The sequence below is a fragment of the Mobula birostris genome, chromosome 3, assembly GCF_030028105.1.
Source record: "Mobula birostris isolate sMobBir1 chromosome 3, sMobBir1.hap1, whole genome shotgun sequence".
Classification (NCBI taxonomy): Eukaryota; Metazoa; Chordata; class Chondrichthyes; order Myliobatiformes; family Myliobatidae; genus Mobula; species Mobula birostris.
This window is the reverse complement of record NC_092372.1, coordinates 7,750,796-7,769,298: the sequence shown is the minus strand read 5'-3', so window position 1 is coordinate 7,769,298 and position 18,503 is coordinate 7,750,796. Positions and strand designations below refer to the sequence as shown.

The following is an 18,503-nucleotide window of genomic DNA, read 5'->3' as shown; positions in this document are numbered from 1 at the left end:
TATTTGTTTTTTTTTTAGTTTTAAGTCCTCCTGTGTGAGAGCCAAGAGCAATTCCTTTTAAGTTTTTCTACTCTGTAACTGGACAAACGCGCACCAAGTATATCGTTTCCTCTTCGCTTGTTTTCTGTGTGTCCTGCGCGTGCCCAGTAGGAGGAGATTCGCCCAAATATCCATCTAATGTGGATAGAGATATTTTGAAAAACGTTTAGTGTGGACGCCTGTCGTTTTTACTGGAAACCGGCGTTTTCAAAATTATCTGGCGTAGTGTGGACGTAGCCTAAACCAATAGCATTTTAACTCGTTATTTTAACAGTGAAGGAAGCTGGTAAGGGTGAGATAGGTTTTTGAATGTTACTCTGGGTATACCTTGTGATCGATGACAATTCAAAATGAGTGAATGGGCATCCATCACTAAGGACCCCATCACCCTCTTCCCATTGCTGCCATTAAGGAGGGAGGTACAGGAGCCTGAAGACACACACTCAACACTTTAGAAACAGCTTCATCCCCTCTGCCATCAGATTTCTGAATGGTTGATGACCTCAAGAACACCAACCACATCACTATTCCTCCTTTGGCACTATTTTAAATTTTTTTATTACTGGAACTTATAGTAATTTCTTTGCATGTAGTGCTGCCACAAAACAACAGATTTCAAGACGTAGGTCAGTGATAATAAACCTGAAACTGAGTCTGGGATTGTGTTTTCTCAGCTAGTTGGAGTTCAGGTGGCACAGAGACTGAATGTTGGCAATCAGAGTCAGGAACAGGTTTAATATCACTGTCGTAGGTCATCAAGTATGTTCCAAGTTCAAAGTAAATTTATTTTTGCAATGCATACAGTGCCTATAAAAAGTATTCACCCCGTCTTGGAAGTTTTCATGTTTTATTGCTACAACATTGAATCATGGTGGATCTTAATTGGCTTTATTTTGACACTGATCAACAGAAAAGACTCTTTTGTGTCACAGGGAAACTAGACCTCTACAAAGTGATCTAATTTAATGGCAAATATAAAACACAAAATAATTGATTTCACAAGCATTCACCCCCTTCAAGTCAGTATTTAGTAGATGCACCTTTGGCAGCAATTACAGCCTTGAGTCTGTGTGGATAGGTCTCTATCAGCTTTGCACATCTGAACACTGCAATTTTTCCCCATTCTTCTTTACAAAACTGCTCAACCTCTGTCAGATTGCATGGGGATAATGAGTGGACAGCCCTTTTCAAGTCCAGACACAAATTCTCAATTGAATTGAGTCTGGTCTCTGACTTGGCTACTCCTGCACATTAACTTTGCTGGGGTTTTACTACAATCAATTGAAATACCTTGACTGTGCACAGTGATGTCAATATAACCAATTGGCTGCACCAGTGACGACTTGGCATGTCATATTAAAAGAAGGGGAGGTGTGGTGAATACTTATGCAATCAATTATTTTGTGTTTTTTATATTTGAAAGTAATTTAGATCACTTACTAGAGATCTGTTTTCACTTTGACATGAAAGAGTCTTTTTCTGTTGATCGGTGTAAAAAAAGCCAAATTAAATCCACTGTAAAACAATAAAACATGAAAACTTCCCGGGGAGGGGGGGGTGAATAGTTTTTTAAAGGCACTGTATAGCTTTAAAACTAAATTACAATGAAGAGTTATATATATAGTGATTTAGTTGTTGGCATTACTAACTTACCCCCAGTCTACCTGTCCATGAGGAATCAGGTTTGCTTTTTCTCTTTATCAGGCAGAAGATGAGCGCAACTACCATATCTTCTATCAGCTGTGTGCCTCCGCCAATCGCCCAGAATTCAAGGAACTTTATTTAAGTAAGTTATCTTGCCCAAAAAATCTATATAAATGCAAAATGTTACAACTGACTTTGTGCCTGTTTAATTCAACGTAGACTCGGCAAAGAGCTGTTCTCGGCTTTTTCCTGTAATGTTCGATTCCATTTTGTCAAGGGCCTGGACCTTCTTCAGAGACACGAGGTACTGCAGATGGTAGAAATCCTGATGAAGGGTCTCAGCTTGAAACCTTGACTGGAACTTCTTCAAATGTTTTTCAGCTAATTGATTACGTTTGATGTTCAGTCATGCCTATTTCCAGATACAGATTTATTTATCCCATTACAGCAAAACATATAGTGAAACACATCATCTGTGTTAACAGCCAGCACATCCAAGGTTGTGCTGGGGGCAGCCCGCAAGTGTCGCCTCACATTCTGCTGCCCACTTAGCATGGCCAGCATGATCAGCAGGACAGCAGAGGACACAACAAATGAGAGCATGCCAGGCGACAAAGCAACAGCAGCAAAACAAGGCTCGGTCCTCTCTCCCACCCACCCACCCACCCACCCACATACACAGTCCTCTAACCCCAGGCCAGGTGACTTCCGCCTCCAGCAGACTTGTGAATTCGCAAACATTGGGCCTTGGACTTTCCCAGCAGATGTGTGAATTTGGAAACATTAAGCCTTGGACTTTCCCAGCAGATACGTGAATTTGCAAACATTGGGCCTTGGACTTTCCCAGCAGACTCACGAATTCAGAAACATTGGGCCTTGGACTTCCCCAGCAGACTTGTGAATTCACAAACATTGGGCCTTGGACTTCCCCAGCAGACTTGTGAATTCACAAACATTGGGCCTTGGACTTTCCCAGCATATACGTGAATTCGCAAACATTGGACCTTGGACTTTCCCAGCAGACTCGTGAATTCGGAAACATTGGGCCTTGGACCTTCCCCAGCAAATTTGCAGAGATTCACAGACTCAGGCCTTTGACCATTGCGCCTTGATCTCTGGACATCTGTTCGATCTTTGAGCTTCAAACCTAAGTTCACTAATATGAGTGACAGTTTCTCCACAGCTAGGTCCCAGAAATACTGGAGGTTTTTCTTCTGCTAATGTGGCTGGCGTGTAAAGGAGAATGAAATGGTGATACTCTGGATCGGATCCATCACTTCCGCTGGCAGCTCGTTTCACACTCACACCTCCCTCTGAGTGAGGGAGCTCCCCCTGCAGGTTCCCTTTAAATATTTCACCTTTCACCCTTAACCTTGGACCTTTTAACAGCCGTAGTGTAAACATGGACCCAAGGACCTGAGATTTGGGGAAAAGAACAACTGTCCTGTTCATCACGCACATTTTTGAATGAGAACTGTATCAAGGTGTAACGGCAAATCTGGTGTCACTGGGAACCTAAGGGAAAGCATCCCACTGTTGAAGTTGTATGGGGTACATGGGAAGTTAGTTGTGTTTGTTGGACGTACATGAGACCATAATAAACCAGTTCCAATCTCTGAGCCGTCACTGAGGAAGCTCATCAGGGCATCATCATGAACAGTCAGAAATGATCAAAGATGTTTCCTTCAACAAGATAGTTTATTGTCATTCATCAGTAGATGAGTGTAAAGGAGAACAAAATGATTGTTATTCCAGATCCCACAGAGCTTTATAAAAACTACAATAAGCATAAAGAACACAATAAAGAATCATAAGAATAAAATTCGTAAGAATAGGTTTTAAACATAAACTGATTGTCATACGGAATCTTTAAAGTGTTTTATGTAGGGAATGCACAGAAGTTGTTTCCACCAAAGCAGGCATTTCAAACTAGGGTTCACTGTCACAGAATAATGGGTAGTAGACTTCACTTAGAGATCGGTACAACAATATCTCCCCTCCATCGTCCCTGTCTACACATCTAAATTAATTACAAATATAGAACACAAAATAATTGATTGCATATGTATTCACTCCCTTCAAGTCAGTATTTAGTAGATGCACCTTTGGCAGCAATTACAGCCTTGAGTCTGTGTGGATAGGCCTCTATCAGCTTTGCACACCTGGACACTGCAATTTTTCTACATTCTTCTTTACAAAACTGCTCAAGCTCTGTCAGATTGCTTGAGTGAAAGACCTTTTTTCAAGTCCAGCCAAAAATTCTCAACTGGATTGAGGTCTGGACTCTGACTTAGCCACTCTGGGATATTAATTTTGTTGCTTTTAGTCCATTCCTGTGTAGCTTTGGCTTTATGCCTTGGGTCTTTGTTTTGCTGTAAAACAAATCTTCTCCCAAGCTGCATTTCTCTTGCAGACTGCATCAGGCTTTCCTCCAGGATTTCCCTGTATTTTGCTGCGTTCGTTTTACCCTCTACCTTCACAAGCCTTCCAGGGCCTGCTGCCACTACCATGCTTCATGGTAGGGATGGTGTGTTTTTGATGATGTGCAGTGTTTGCCTTATACCAAACATAGCGTTTCGTCTGATGGCCAAAAAGCTCAATTTTGGTTTCATCAGACCATAAAACATTCTTCCGGCTGACTTCAGATGCTCCCACATGCCAAACTCCAGCCGAGATTTCATGTGAATTTTTTTTCAACAGTGGCTTTCTCTTTGCCACTCTCCCATAAAGCTGTGACTGGTGAAGCACCTGGGAACAGTTGTATGCACAGTCTCTCCCATCTCAGCCACTGATTCTTTCAGAGTGGTCATTAGTCCATTGGTGGCCTCCCTCACTAGTCCACTTCTTGACAGTCACTCAGTTTTTGAGGACAACCTGCTCTAGGCAGATTTACAGCTGTGCCATATTCTTTCCATTTCCTGATGATTGACTTAACTGATATTCAGTGACTTGGAAATGTTCTTGTATCCATCTCCTGACTTGTGCTTTTCAATAACCTTTCTGCGGAGTTGCCTGGAGTGTTCATTTGTGTTCGTGGTGTAGTTTTTGCCAGGATACTGACTCACCAGCAATTGGACCTTCCAGATACAGGTGTATTTTTACTACAATCAATTCAAACACCTTGACTGCACACAGGTCTCCAAAAACAGATCTCCATCTAACTAATTATGTGACTTCTAAAACCAATCGGCTGCACTGGTGATGATTTGGTGTATCATATTAAAGAGGGCAAAAACTTATGCAATCAATTATTTTGTGTTTTATATTTGTAGTTAATTCAGATCAGTTTGTAGGGATCTGTTTTCACTCTGACATGGAGAGTCTTCTTCTGTTGATCAGTATCGAAAAAGAAAATTAAATCCACTGTGATTCAATGTTGTAAGAAGAAAAAAAAACATGAAAACTTCCAAGGGGGGGGTGGGGGTGAATGCTTTTATAGGCACTTTGAATCAGCCATGATTGAATGGCAGACCAGACTCAGAATCTGAATCTAGTTTATTATCACTGACATACAATACTGTGCAAAAGTCTTACGGACATATTTATAGCTAGGGTACTGAAGACTTTTACACAGTACTGCAGTAATTTTATGTATTGCACTGTTCTGCTGCCAAAAAAAATCATGACATATAGCATAAACTGGATTCTGTTATGGGTCTCTATTGTGGACAGAGAGTGGGAAGGGGGAGAGGGAGGAGGGGAATCATGGTTGGGAAAAGGGAAAGGGAGAGGAGAAGGAGCAGTAAGCACCAGAGAGACGTTCTGTGATGATCAATAAATCAGTTGTCTGGAATAAATTAAGAAAGTCTTTGACTACAAGTACCTCGGGTCAAGAATGATGAGTTTGGAGAAGGACATAAAGATATACAGAAGGCGCTGGCGTGGAGGGCTATGAATGACATGAAGGAAATCTGGAAGTCGAACCTGACCAGAGGGCTTAAAAAGAGGATTTTCATAGCAGTCATAGAGTCCATTCTCACGTACGGATGCGAGACGTGGACACTCACCAAGACGATGCGGAAGTCTCTAGATGGTTGCTATACACGAATGCTCCGGATGGCTCTTGACGTGAGTTGGCAACAGCACATGACGAACGTTGAGCTCTATAACAACCTACCGATGCTCACCACTAAAATTGAGGCGAGGAGACTGCAACTAGCGGGGCACTGTCTACGCCACCCTGAGCTACCTGCCAGCCTAGTCATCATTTGGGAGCCAAGCACGGGAGGATGAACCCTGGGCACCCTCCCAAGACTGTGGTCAACATGCTAGAAGACAGCGGCGCGGCTAATGTAGATGAACTGAACACACTGATGAGGGAGAGGGAGAAGTGGAGAGTCCGTCATCATGCCCGACGCCGGCCCCCTAGGCCTGAGTCAACGTAGTAGTTGGAATAAAGTGATATTGCCTGGTGTCTCAGGACTGGATGTGTATGTATGCACTCGCCACCCCTGGGACTCCTCCTCTGCCGCCTGTCCCACACCCCTCTCACAGTGCTCCACCCTTGCCTTTCCCAACATCCTATGCCCCTGCCTAATTTGCAAAGTTGTTTTCTGCTCCTTGTTGACAAGTACAGTACTGTGCAAAAGTCATGACTTGGCCTCCACAGCCAGCTGTGGCAGTGAATTCCATCGATTCACCACGTTCTGGCTAAAGAAGTTTCTCCTCGTCTCTGTTCTAAAGGGATGTCCCTCTATTCTGAGACTGAGTCCTCTGGTCCTGAACATCCCACTGTCGGAAACATCCCCTCCACATCCACTGTGTCCAGGCCTTTCAATATTAAATAAATTTCAATAAGATTCTCTCCTCATTCTTCTAAACTTCAGTGAGTTCAGGCCCAGGGCCATCAAACTCTTCTCATATGTTAAACTTTGCATTCCTGGAATCATTCTTGTGAACCTCCTCTGGACCCTTTCAAACGCCAGCACATCTTTCCTTAGTTAAAGGGCCCAAAGCTGCTGACAGTACTCCCAAGTGCGTTTGACCGACGCCTTAGAGAGTCTCGGCATTACATTACATTGTTTTGGAGTGTTATGGGAATGAAAGGGAGTGTGACATATTGCCTTGTCACGGACACTCTCAAGGTGACTCATTCATCAATTTCCCAGGTGCTCTGGAATTGTTCTGCTGATGAGCTGACAATTTGGTGGATTCTAAAGTGCATTCCTTTGTATGTGATCTGTGTAGAAATAGCCATTTAACCATGGTCCAAGAAGCTAATGTTAGCAATTAACACTCAGATTGTCATATAGAAGATAATTACAGCTGCTTATTAACGATGGCTTGGCAATGAGTTTTAAGAGGATAATGAGAACAAGATATCATGTTAATACAGATTGATTTGCTGACAGCTCTGACAATGTTCTTTATTTTGGAGTTTAAACTCAAACTCTTAATATTCTATTTGGAGAATGAGGGGTTTATAAAATTATGGGAGGCATAGAATCAGAATCAGGTTTAATATCAACAGCATATGTCCTGAAATTGGTTGTTTTGCGGCCGCAGGACATTGCAGTAGATAATAAACAGCTGTCAATTACAGTAAATATATATTGCAAAAATGTAGTGAGGTGGTGTTCATGGGTTCAATGTCCATTTAGAAATCTGACAATGGGGAAGAAGCTGTTCCTGAATCGCTGAGTGTGTGCCTTCAGGCTCCTGTAAACCCCTCCCTGATGGTAACAATGGGCAGAGGGCATGTTCTGGGTGATGGAGGTCCTTAATGATGGATGCCGCCTTTTTGAGGCATCACTCCTTGAAGATATCCTGGGTGCTCCGAAAGTTCATGCCCATGATGGAGCCGAATGAGTTCACAGCCTTCTGCAGCTTCTTTCAATCCTGTGCGGTGGCCCCTCCATACCAGACAGTGATACAACCAGTGAGAATACTCTCCATGGTACGTTTGTAGAAATTTACGAGAGCCATCGTTGACACCCCAAAGTCTCCTGAAACTCCTAGTGAAATACAGCCACTGTCATGCCTTCCTTGCAAAGCCATTAGTTCGTTAGGCCCAGGCGATGGGTGATTGATGCCGCCTTAATGAAATCTAGCTGCTGTCGTTCCTACTTTGGGTAAACACAAGCAGGCTTTTTCCCACTGAGTTTGAGTGAGACTAGAACCAGAGGTCATGGGTTAAGGGTGAACGGTAAAATGTTTGAGGGGAATATGAGGGGGCAACTCAGTCTGTGGTTTGAGGGTGAAAGGAGCTTCCAGTGGGAGAGAGAGCTTCAGGTTTGATTACATTTCAGAGAAGTTTGGATAAGTACTGTATATGGATGGGAGGGGTATGGTCCGCCTGCAGGTCAATGGGACTAGGCAGACTAGATGGGCTGAAAGGTGTCTTTCTGTGCTGTAGTGCCGTATGACATTGACTCCAGTTAAATTTTCAGTCCTGGTGATAAATAATCAGAAATTACCAAGGAAGGAATATCTAAGTGATACGAAATACATAATTTTAATTGCAGTGAAGCTGTCAGTGTGGATGGACTATTTTGATACACTAGTGAAGTTTAAGGGACTACCAGACAGGTATATGGAGGAATTTAAGGTGGGGGGTTATATGGGAGGCAGGGTTTGAGGGTCGGCACAACATTGTGGGCCGAAGGGCCTGTAATGTGCTGTACTATTGTATGTTCTAAAACTAACCTGGTGTGAATATGATTGAAACATGAAACCAAACCTGACTGAATCTTCACAGTAACTTAGAATTGCTGTAAACTGGGGGACGGGGGGAATGACAATCCCTTTAGACTTAGCTTTAAGTGTGTAGATTAAAACTAATTTGTCTTTTCTAGCAGTAAGCTGTTCTGCTGATGAACAATAATATTGGTGCCTCAGTAATATTATCCTTCGGGGTGGAGCAGAACACAGACCTGACCATCTGCACATCTGTGTTTATGAATAACCAGAGCTTTGCTATCTTTCAGGCAGTGCAGAAGACTACTTCTACACCACCCAGGGTGGCAACACGTTAATAGACGGAGTTAACGATGCTGAAGACTTTGAGAAAACTTGGGATGCCTTTGCTCTACTTGGTAAGGCCAGGGGTTCAATTCTATACTCTTCCCAAAAGCCCCATTTCAAATTTCAACTGATGGTGATTTAGTTCAAAGTAAATTTATTATCAAAGTACATATATGTCACCATATACAACCCTGTGATTCATTTTCTAGCAGGCATTCACAGTGGAACAGAGAAATATAGTAAAATCAATGAAAAACCACGCACAAAGACTGACAATGTGCATATAATAAATAAATAACATTGACAACATCAGTTAGACTGAAGGGTTAGATTATGAGGAGACGCAGTCCTCTTTTATTGTCATTTAGTAATGTATGCATTAAGGAATGATACAATATTCCTCCGGTGTGATATCACAAAGACACAGGACAGAGCAAGACTGAAAAACTAACAAAACCACATAACTATAACATATAGTTACAACAGAGCAACAATACCATAACTTGATGAAGAACAGTCCATTGCACGGTAAAAAAAGTTCAAAGTTTCTCGGAAGTCCCACATCTCACACAGGCAGGAGAAGGAAGAAAACTCTCCCTGCCATGCTGACCACAGTCTGACTCTGAGTCGTCCGAAAACTTCGAGCTCTGATCAGCCCTCCGACACCGAGTACCGAGCACCATCTCTATCCGAACCCTTCGACCTCAGCCTCAGTTGCCAGCAGCAGGCAAAGCCGGGGATTCTGGGGCCTACCCTTCGGAGATTCAAATGTTGGGTCCTAACATTTGATCTCTATGTTGAGACAGAGACGAGAAGAAATTTCTTTATCCAGAGAGTGGTGAAACTGTGGAGTCCGTTGCGGCAGACAGCTGTGGAGAACTAGTTATTGGGTATATTTAAAGCACAGATTGATAGGTACTTGATTATTCAGGGTGTCAATATCTCAGATGAGGTATACTGAGCAGTTTGCTTTTGGAGTTATGAAGTTATCAATGTGAAGGTTTGTATTTCCGCATTTACTGGTGATGGTGTTAATGATATGTTTCTGCCCTTCAGGTGTGAAGGATGCACACCAGGTGAACGTTTATAGAGTGATCGCTTCCATTCTCCATCTGGGAAACGTAGAGATTGTTTCAGAGAGAGATATGGACTCGTGTGGTGTTGCTGTAAGTCACTGCTATAAAGTAGTTACATCCTGTACCCTGCAGGTTTCAAGATTCAAGATAGTTTACTGTCACTCCCAGTACACAAGTGTAAAGGAGAACAAATTAATGGCTACTCGGGATCTGATATAGCACAAAAAAAAACTCACACAATAAGCATAACACAATATATAAAAATACGTAAGATTAGCTTATGTACATACATAAAGGGGTGTCAGGGTGGAGGTATGTCCCTACCAAAGGAGGTGTAAGACGCTCCTGTCCTCTGTTAGCCTGCAGGTCACCCTTGGGCAAGGTGTAGCACCTACCTAGCCCCCGATCAGGGTCACATGAAGCCATGAGAGCAGACGGTGGATGGTCATACGAGCAGCCGGTGTATATCACACGTCCTGGTTATGCGACCACTGACGCCAGGCTGACAATCTCTGAAGAGTATTGATAATGACTGGGGTCACTTGTCCCGGAAAGACACTGCCCAGAAGAAGGCAATGGCAAACCACTTCTGTGAAAAAAATTTGCCAAGAGCAATCATGGTGATGGAAAGACCACGATCACTCATGTCATACACTCACGGTACATAAAGATTGAGTGAACAATGTGACGCTAGGCACAGGTGTCTGTACATAAAGTGACTCTGACAGAAAATGATAAGGTAGTGGTGGTTGGGGATGTGGAGGGGTGGGTTAGTGGGTGGAGGTGCCAAACAGCCTTACTGCTTGGGGAAAGCAACTACTTTTGAGTCTGGTTGTCCTGGTGTGGATGCTACATAGCCTCCTCCCTGATGGAGTGGGACAAGCAGTCCATGAGCAAGGTGGGTGGGATCCTTCATGATGTTACTGGCCCATTTCTGGCATCTTTCTGTCTATATGTCCTTGGTGATGGGTAGTCTGGTGCCAGTGATGCGTTGGGTATTTTTTGACTACCCATTGCAGAGCCTTCCTCTCTGCCATGGAGTAATTTCCATACCAAGCAATGATGCAGCATGTTAGGATGCTCTCAACTGTACACCTGTAGGTCAGACAGATGTGCACAGTTCAGCCTCTGCAGAAAGTAGAGGCACTAGTGAGCGTTTCTGATTGTGTAGGATGCATCCTGGAAGTATGAGAGGTTGTGTGTGATGAATACTCCCAGGAGTTTGAAACTGCTCATGGTTTCCACTGCCGTGCTACCAACGTAAAGAGGTGTGAGTTGTCTGAAGTCAATAACCATCTCCTTTGTCTGGTTGACATTAAGGAAGAGGTTATTTTCCTAGCACCGAGCCTCGTGCTCTTCCACCTCGTGTCAGTAGGCCGTCTCATGGTTGTTGGTGAGCCCAACCTTTGTTCAGTGACTGTCCTATGGACATTTAAATTTTGCCTCGGTAATGTACTGGGGACTGAGCGCTATTTAAACCAGTCTCTGCGTAATGAATTCTAGACCGGCTAGTGGTATAGCGGAGAGCGAGGGGTGTCTGTAGCAGTTACTTGAAAAGAAACCAAACCCACTCAGAGACTGAGCATGGAGGGGTGGGTGTTGACTCTGTTTGACGCGCTCCACCAATCACAAAGTTGTAAACTCGAAGCAAGTAGTTCAAACCAACAAAACAAGCGATCTTGAAACGATAAAAACTAATGAAACTAAAACTAACAAAATAGTCTTAGTGTATTTAAGTGCAGTGAAGCGTTCTTAAACATATTTAAGAGTATTTAATGTCTTTAAGTAGATCATAAAGTGATATCACCCCCCCCCCGGCCCACTCCCTGGCTTTACCCAAACTAAACTGAAGTAAAGACAAAGCATGAATATGTAACTAAACTCTTCACTTCAACCACGTCCCAACCCACGTGACTAGCTACCCATAATAAACTCGCAACACAAAATACAATGCAGACAGAAAATAGATACATGGCTCCTAGATATGTCTAAGGTTACAACAGGATCCAGGCCAACTGGAAAAATGTGCAACGAATTAGAAAATGGAATTCAATTCATACAAATATGAAGTTAAACTAGGTCAGAGCACAGCTGATGAAGAGACTCAACCCTTTAAAACCCTATCTATCTGTGATGCCACTTTCAAGGAATTATGGATCTCTCTCCCCAGATTTCTTTGTTCTACTGCACACTTCAGTGTCCTAGAACATAGAACAGTACAGCGCAAGAACAGGCCCTTTGGCCCACAGTGTTGTGCTGATCCAGCTGAAAAACAAATCTAAAGTGCCCAAACGCTAATCCCTCCTACCTACACCATGTCCATATCCCTCCATCTTCCTCAGATCCATGCGCCTATCCAAACATCTCTTAAAAGCCTCTAATGTATTTGCCTCTACCACCAGACCAGGCAGCGCATTCCAGGCATCCACCACCCTCTGAGTAAAAAAAACTCATCCACCTTGAACCTATCCCCTCTTACCTTTAATGCATGCCCTCTGGTATTAGACATTGCAACCCTGGGAAACAGATGCTCTCTGTCCACTCTGTCTATGCCTCTCAATCTTATGAATCTCAAACAGATCTCCCCTCAGTCTCTGGCACTCCAGAACAAACAGCCCATCTAGCCTCTCATGATGTGCTCTAAACCAGGCAGCATCCTGGTAAACCTTCTCTGCACCCCCTCCAAAGCCTCAACACCCTTACTCTAGTGGGGTGACCAGAACAGTGTGCAATACTCCGGATGTGGCCAAACCAGAGTCTTATAAAGTTGCAACGTAACCTCCTGACTTTTGAACTCAAAGCCTCTACTCATAAAATCAAACCGCATAAACCTTCTTAACCACCTTATCGACCTGTGTAGCCACTTTCAAGGGAGCTGTGAACTTGGATCCCAAGATCTCTCTGCTGCTCTGGTTTGTCTTTCTAGAATGTAAAAATGCATGCTAGTCCTCATTCAATAGTTTTTTGTTAATGCAGACAGGTGTGAGACACAAACACGAGGAATTCTGCAGAAGCTGGAAATTCAAGCAACATACATCAAGGTTGCTGGTGAACGCAGCAGGCCAGGCAGTATCTCTAGGAAGAGGTACAGTCGATATTTCAGGCCAAGACCCTTTGTCAGGACTAACTGAAGGAAGAGCTAGTAAGAGATTTGAGAGGGGGAGGGGGAGATCCTCCTCCCCCTCCCACTTTCAAATTTTGGATCTCCCCCTCCCCCCCCACTTTCAAATCTCTTACTTTGATGTGTGTTGGAGGTGTGAGACATTTTTATTAACAGTTAAAAGATAATCATCTCTGTTAAATGTTGTCATATCTTAACTTCTAAACCTCTTCCTCTAGACGATCGTTCTACAATTGTTTCTTTAGCTCCAAATTCCAGCAACTACAATCTCTTACATCTCCTTTAGTTGGACTACATTTGGCATTCTTTGATCATCGTGCTTGCTTGGGCCCTTGGATCCTAAGTGGAGCAGAGGCCATTGCTGAGCACCTGTCTCCATTGTCCTCTGAAGTCAATGGTATGGTTGGAGTTCACCAATGTTTCTGTAATCTATTGTGTCCACTATACAGGGGATTAGCCTATACGGCTTCACCAGAGCCCTGTTAGCCAACCTTGCCTGTTTCTTCCTCTCATGACGGGGACATAGTGTTGGACTTTGAGAGGCTTTGATCATACTCAGCTGATAAAGAGGTGCAAGAAAACATTCAAGAAAGGTTTATAAAAATTATTTTCATTTTCTTTCAAAATGTTCAAAGTTCATTTTATTACCAAAGCATACAACTCTGAAGTTCTTCCATTCTCTAGGTAACCATGAAACCAAGAAAGAAAAGAAAGGCAGCACGATCATCGACCCCCAAATCCCACCTCCCCGCAAAACAAAAGAACAAAACAGATCAGCATATCGACTTCCAAATCCCTCCTCCCGCATGAAAAAAAGAAACAAAAATGGAACAAGCACATCTACCCCAAATCCCTCCTCCCACACTAAAAACAAACAAAACGGATCAGGCACATTAACCCCCAAAACCCCATCTCTGTTTCTGTACTTTTTCCATAAATGCTGCCTGACCTGCTCAGTTCCTCTGGCATTTTGTGTGTGTTGCTTGGATTTGCAGCATCTGCAGAGTTTCTCATGTTTCTCTTTAAAAATTACTGTAAATGTGCCATCATAACTATCAGAAAATCTCTCATTATATCTAGCATATCAAATCTTGACATATTAAATATCAATTATTAACAATTTGAAAATCGATTATTAACATATCAAGTATTAACAGCTTTTTAGCTATCAAAAGATGAACAGCACTCTAGCTTGTTAACCATTCATCTCTGTACTTTCAGAAGAAGGATAAGCACCTAAGCTACTTCTGTGATCTGCTGGGGGTTGAACACGACCAGATGGAACACTGGCTCTGTCATCGCAAGCTCGTCACCACGTCAGAGACGTATGTGAAGTCCATGGCCAGGCAGCATGCCCTCAATGCCAGGAATGCATTGGCCAAGCACATCTACGCCCAGCTCTTCAACTGGATCGTGGAACAAATCAACAAGGCACTTCATACAACCAGCAAACAGCACTCGTTCATTGGCGTCCTGGATATTTACGGGTACGCAACTGAGCAGGGTTTACATGGCATTGCGTCCCGCCAAACTGGGAACTGGGGTTGATAATGAGTGCGGTTTAGTGACAAGTGTTACTGCGATCACGCGAGTCAGGTATCAGAATCAGTATCGGGTTTAATGTCACTGGCATATGTCCTGAAGTTTATTGTTATGCTGTCTTGTGCCATGAAACCAAAAAAAGGAAAGAAAAGTTATGTTCCCATCATGAGAGGTAGAAACGGGTAAGATCGGCTAACAGGGCTCTGGTGAAGCTGTCTAGGCCAGCCCCCTGTGCAGTGGATACAATGGATTGCAGAAACATTGATGAACTCCAACCAGGCCATCGACAATGGAGACAGGTGCTCAGCAATGGCCTCTGCTCCACAGGATCTCAGGGCCCAAGCACGACGATCAAAGAATGCCAAATGTAGTCCAACTAAAGGAGATGGAAGAGACTGTAGATGCTGGAATTTGGAGCTCAAATAAAAAGCTATACATTACAATAAGTATATAGTAAGTAATGTAAAAAGAGAGCAAAAAAAAAGAAACAAGTAGTGAATGGGTTCATTGTCTGTTCAGAAATCTGATGGCAGAGGGGAAGAAGCTGTCCCTGAAATGTTGAGTGTGTGTCTTCAGGCTCCTGTACCTCCTCCCTGATGGTAGCGATGAGAAGAGGGCATGTCCTGGGTGATGGGGGTCCTCAGTGATGGATACATCGCCTTTTGAAGGTGCTCTCGATGCTGGGGAGGCTAGTGCCCATGATGGAGCTGGCTGTTTACAGCTTTTTGCAGCTTTTTCTGATCATGTGCAATGGCACCTTCGTACCAGATGGAAATGCAGCCAGTTAGAATACTCTCCACAGTACGTCTCTAGAAATTTGCAAGAGTCATTGTTGACATACCAAGTCTCCTGATTCTCCGAATGAAATATAGCACTGTCGTGCCTTCTTTCCAATGGCATTAGTACATTGGGCCCAGGATAGATCCTCAGAGATGTTTAGGGTATGATGTTCTCCTAAGGGGGTTGTCTTTTGTTGGGTCCTCAGGTGGCTGTAGTGGCCGATCGGGATCCATATATTCTGGTGCAGTGGCTGCGGCTTTTGGTTTCGGTGACACAGCCCTCCCTTAATTGACCTGCTAACCTGTTCAAAGTTTGAAGCATACTTACAGTATTAACAAAGTACATATATGTCACCATATACTAATGAGATTCATTTTATCTGGAGGAAACCCACGTGGTCCCAGGAGGAACACATAAGCTCCTGATGCACAGTGGCGGAACTGAAACCAGGTTGCTGGAACTAACCACTGTCTTACCCTTCCATCCATACAGACTTCATTCAAGTCATTTAACAGTTGAGTCAATGTCACTTTTGGACACACAAAATGCTGGAGGAACTCAGCACATCAGGCAGTACCTATCGAAAGCATAAAACATAACAGCAGAATTACTTGTGACCTTGAGATTTGTCTCCTTTCAGACAGCCACAAAACAAAGAAACCCGTTAACAAAAGCCATCAAACACCCAATGTGCAGAGAGGAAAAAAAAACAAATCATGCAAACAATAAATGTAAGCAATTAACATTCAGAACTGAAGTTCACGGAAGTGAGTCCACAGACATGAAGCCAGTCATGACTACAGCTGATCCAGGAGCCTGTTCGTTGCAGGCCACAGCCTCAGTTCAGTGCAGAGACAAACAAACCACACAAGGCAGTGAGCTGAACCAGCCTGTCCCTCACCTCTGACCCCTGACACCCTGACCTTTTCAATCTGGCCCAGCTTCGGGTCGTTCCTCGCTCTTGCAGTAGAACTCCCGTGTCCCTTGAGAGAAATGAACAGCTGACGTTTTAGGCTAAGGCCCTTCATCAAGACTGTTATTTTTGTGTGGATACTGTACGTATCATGGTTCAAGAATTCCAGCCTGGAATGGACAATACTGTGCTTTGGGTCCATATGTTTATGCAGTCCGGTGGTGAGGTTGGAAGTCAGTCCCTCTGCATGTGCACACGTTGAGCTGTGGAGGAGAGAAGTGCTGTGTTATGTCTTTTTCGGTTCCCACAATGGCCCCTCCAGTGCTATTCTTGTCCTGCAGACATCAACCCGTTAGAAGCTAAATTGTGATTATTAAAAACCAACTTTGTACAAGGTCAGACTCAAACCCAAGTTGAAAGGACTGCCTGAGACATTTTCCGCAATCCAATTATCTTTTGTGCTGTCCCTGGGAATTCTCCAGAGGCTGTTATTTTAGACGGTGGGAGTGCTGTTCGGAGATTGCAGCCAAGCCTGCTGATGGTGATGCTGCCTGACAAGTGCATATTTATGGTTCATCGGGGCACTGAAAAAAAAACCATCGCCAAATTAAAAACATAAGAGATTCTGCAGATGCCAGAATTCCAGAGTAACACACACAAAATGCTGGAGGAACACAGCAGGTCGGAGAGCATCTATGGAGGGGAATAAACAGTTGACATCTTAAGCCAAGCCAAGGTGATAGGTAAGACTAGGTGAGGGGGGAGTGTGGATGAGTGGGACTGAGGGGATGAAGTAAGAAGCTGCTGGGAGGCAGATAGGTAGAAGAGGTAAAGGGCTGAAGAAGAAGGCATCTGATAGGAGAGGAGAGTGGATCATGGAAGAAAGAGGAGCACCAGAGGGAGGAGATGGGCAAGTGAGAAGAGAAGGGGTAAGAGGGAAGCCAGGAAGAGGAGAAATTGCCAGATGTTGGAGAAATCAATATTCATGCTGTCAGATTGGAGGCTGCTGAGGCAGAATATGAGGAGTTGCTCCTCCAAGCTGGGAATGGCCTCATTGTGCAGGACAGGAGACCATGGATAAATACGTTAGAAAGGGAATGGGAAGTAGAATTTAAATGGGTGGCCGACATTGAATCAGAATCAGGTTTATTATCACCGGCATATGTTGTGAAATTTGTTAACTTAGCAGCAGCAGTTCAATGCAATACATAATATAGAAGAAGAAGAAGAAAAAAAATAATAATAATTAAAATAATAAATTACAGTATACATATATTGAATATATTAAGATCATGCAAAAAACAGAAATAATATATATTGAAAAAATTGAGGTAGTGTTCACGGGTTCAATGTCCATTTAGGAATTGGATGGCAGAGGGGAAGAAGCTGTTCCTGAATCACTGAGTGTGTGCCTTCAGGCTTCTGTACCTCCTACCTGATGGTAACAGTGAGAAAAGGGCATGCCCTGGGTGCTGGACGTCCTTAATAATACATGCTACCTTTCTGAGACACCGCTCCTTGAAGATGTCCTGGGTACTTTGTAGGCTAGTACCCAAGATGGAGCTGACTAAATTTACAACCCTCTGCAGCTTCTTTTGGTCCTGTGCAGTAGCACCCCACCCCCACTCCCACCCCCTGTACCAGACAAAGATGCAGCCTATCAGAATGCTCTCCACGGTACATCTGTAGAAGTTTTTGAGTGTATTTGTTGACCTACCAAATCTCTTCGAACTTCTAATGAAGTCTAGCTGCTGTCTTGCTTTCTGTATAGCTGCATCAGTATGTTGGGACCAGGAAAGGTCCTCAGAGATCTTGACACCCTGGAACTCGAAACTACTCACTCTCTCCACTTCTGATCCCTCTATGAGGATTGGTACATGTTCCTTCATCTTACCCTTCCTGAAGTCCACAATCAGCTCTTTCGTCTTACTGATGTTGAGTATGAGGTTGTAGCTGTGACACCATTCCACTAGTTGTTATATCTCGCTCTTGTACGCCCTCTCATCAACATCTGAGATTCTACCAACAATAGCTGTATCATCAGCAAATTTATAGATGCTATTTGATCTATGCCTAGCCACACAGTCATGGATATAGAGAGAGGCTAAGCACACACCCTTGAGGTGCACCAGTGTTGATCGTCAGTGAGGAGGATATGTCATCACCAATCCGCGCAGATTGTTGTCTTCTGGTTAGGAAGTCGAAGATCCAATTGCAGAGGGAGGTACAGAGGCCTAGGTTCTCTAACTTCTCAATCACGATTGTGGGAATGATGGTGTTAAATGCTGAGCTATAGTCGATGAACAGCATCCTGACATAGGTGTTTGTATTGTCCAGGTGGCCTAAGGACATGTGAAGAGCCATTGAGACTGTGTCTGCCGTTGACCTATTGTGGTTTAGGCAAACTGCAGTGGGTCCAGGTCCT

At 43.7% G+C, this 18,503-nt stretch overlaps 1 protein-coding gene across 1 annotated transcript in view; it reads left to right on the top strand.

Moving 5' to 3' along the window:
• Positions 1-18,503, top strand: part of myo5b (myosin VB) — a 281,336-nt gene that overhangs the window by 122,513 nt on the left and 140,320 nt on the right. The window contains exons 7-10 of the mRNA XM_072252190.1: positions 1,744-1,825; positions 8,610-8,717; positions 9,703-9,812; positions 14,065-14,330. Coding sequence (XP_072108291.1) covers positions 1,744-1,825; positions 8,610-8,717; positions 9,703-9,812; positions 14,065-14,330 — 566 coding nt within the window. The remainder of the gene's footprint in view (positions 1-1,743; positions 1,826-8,609; positions 8,718-9,702; positions 9,813-14,064; positions 14,331-18,503) is intronic.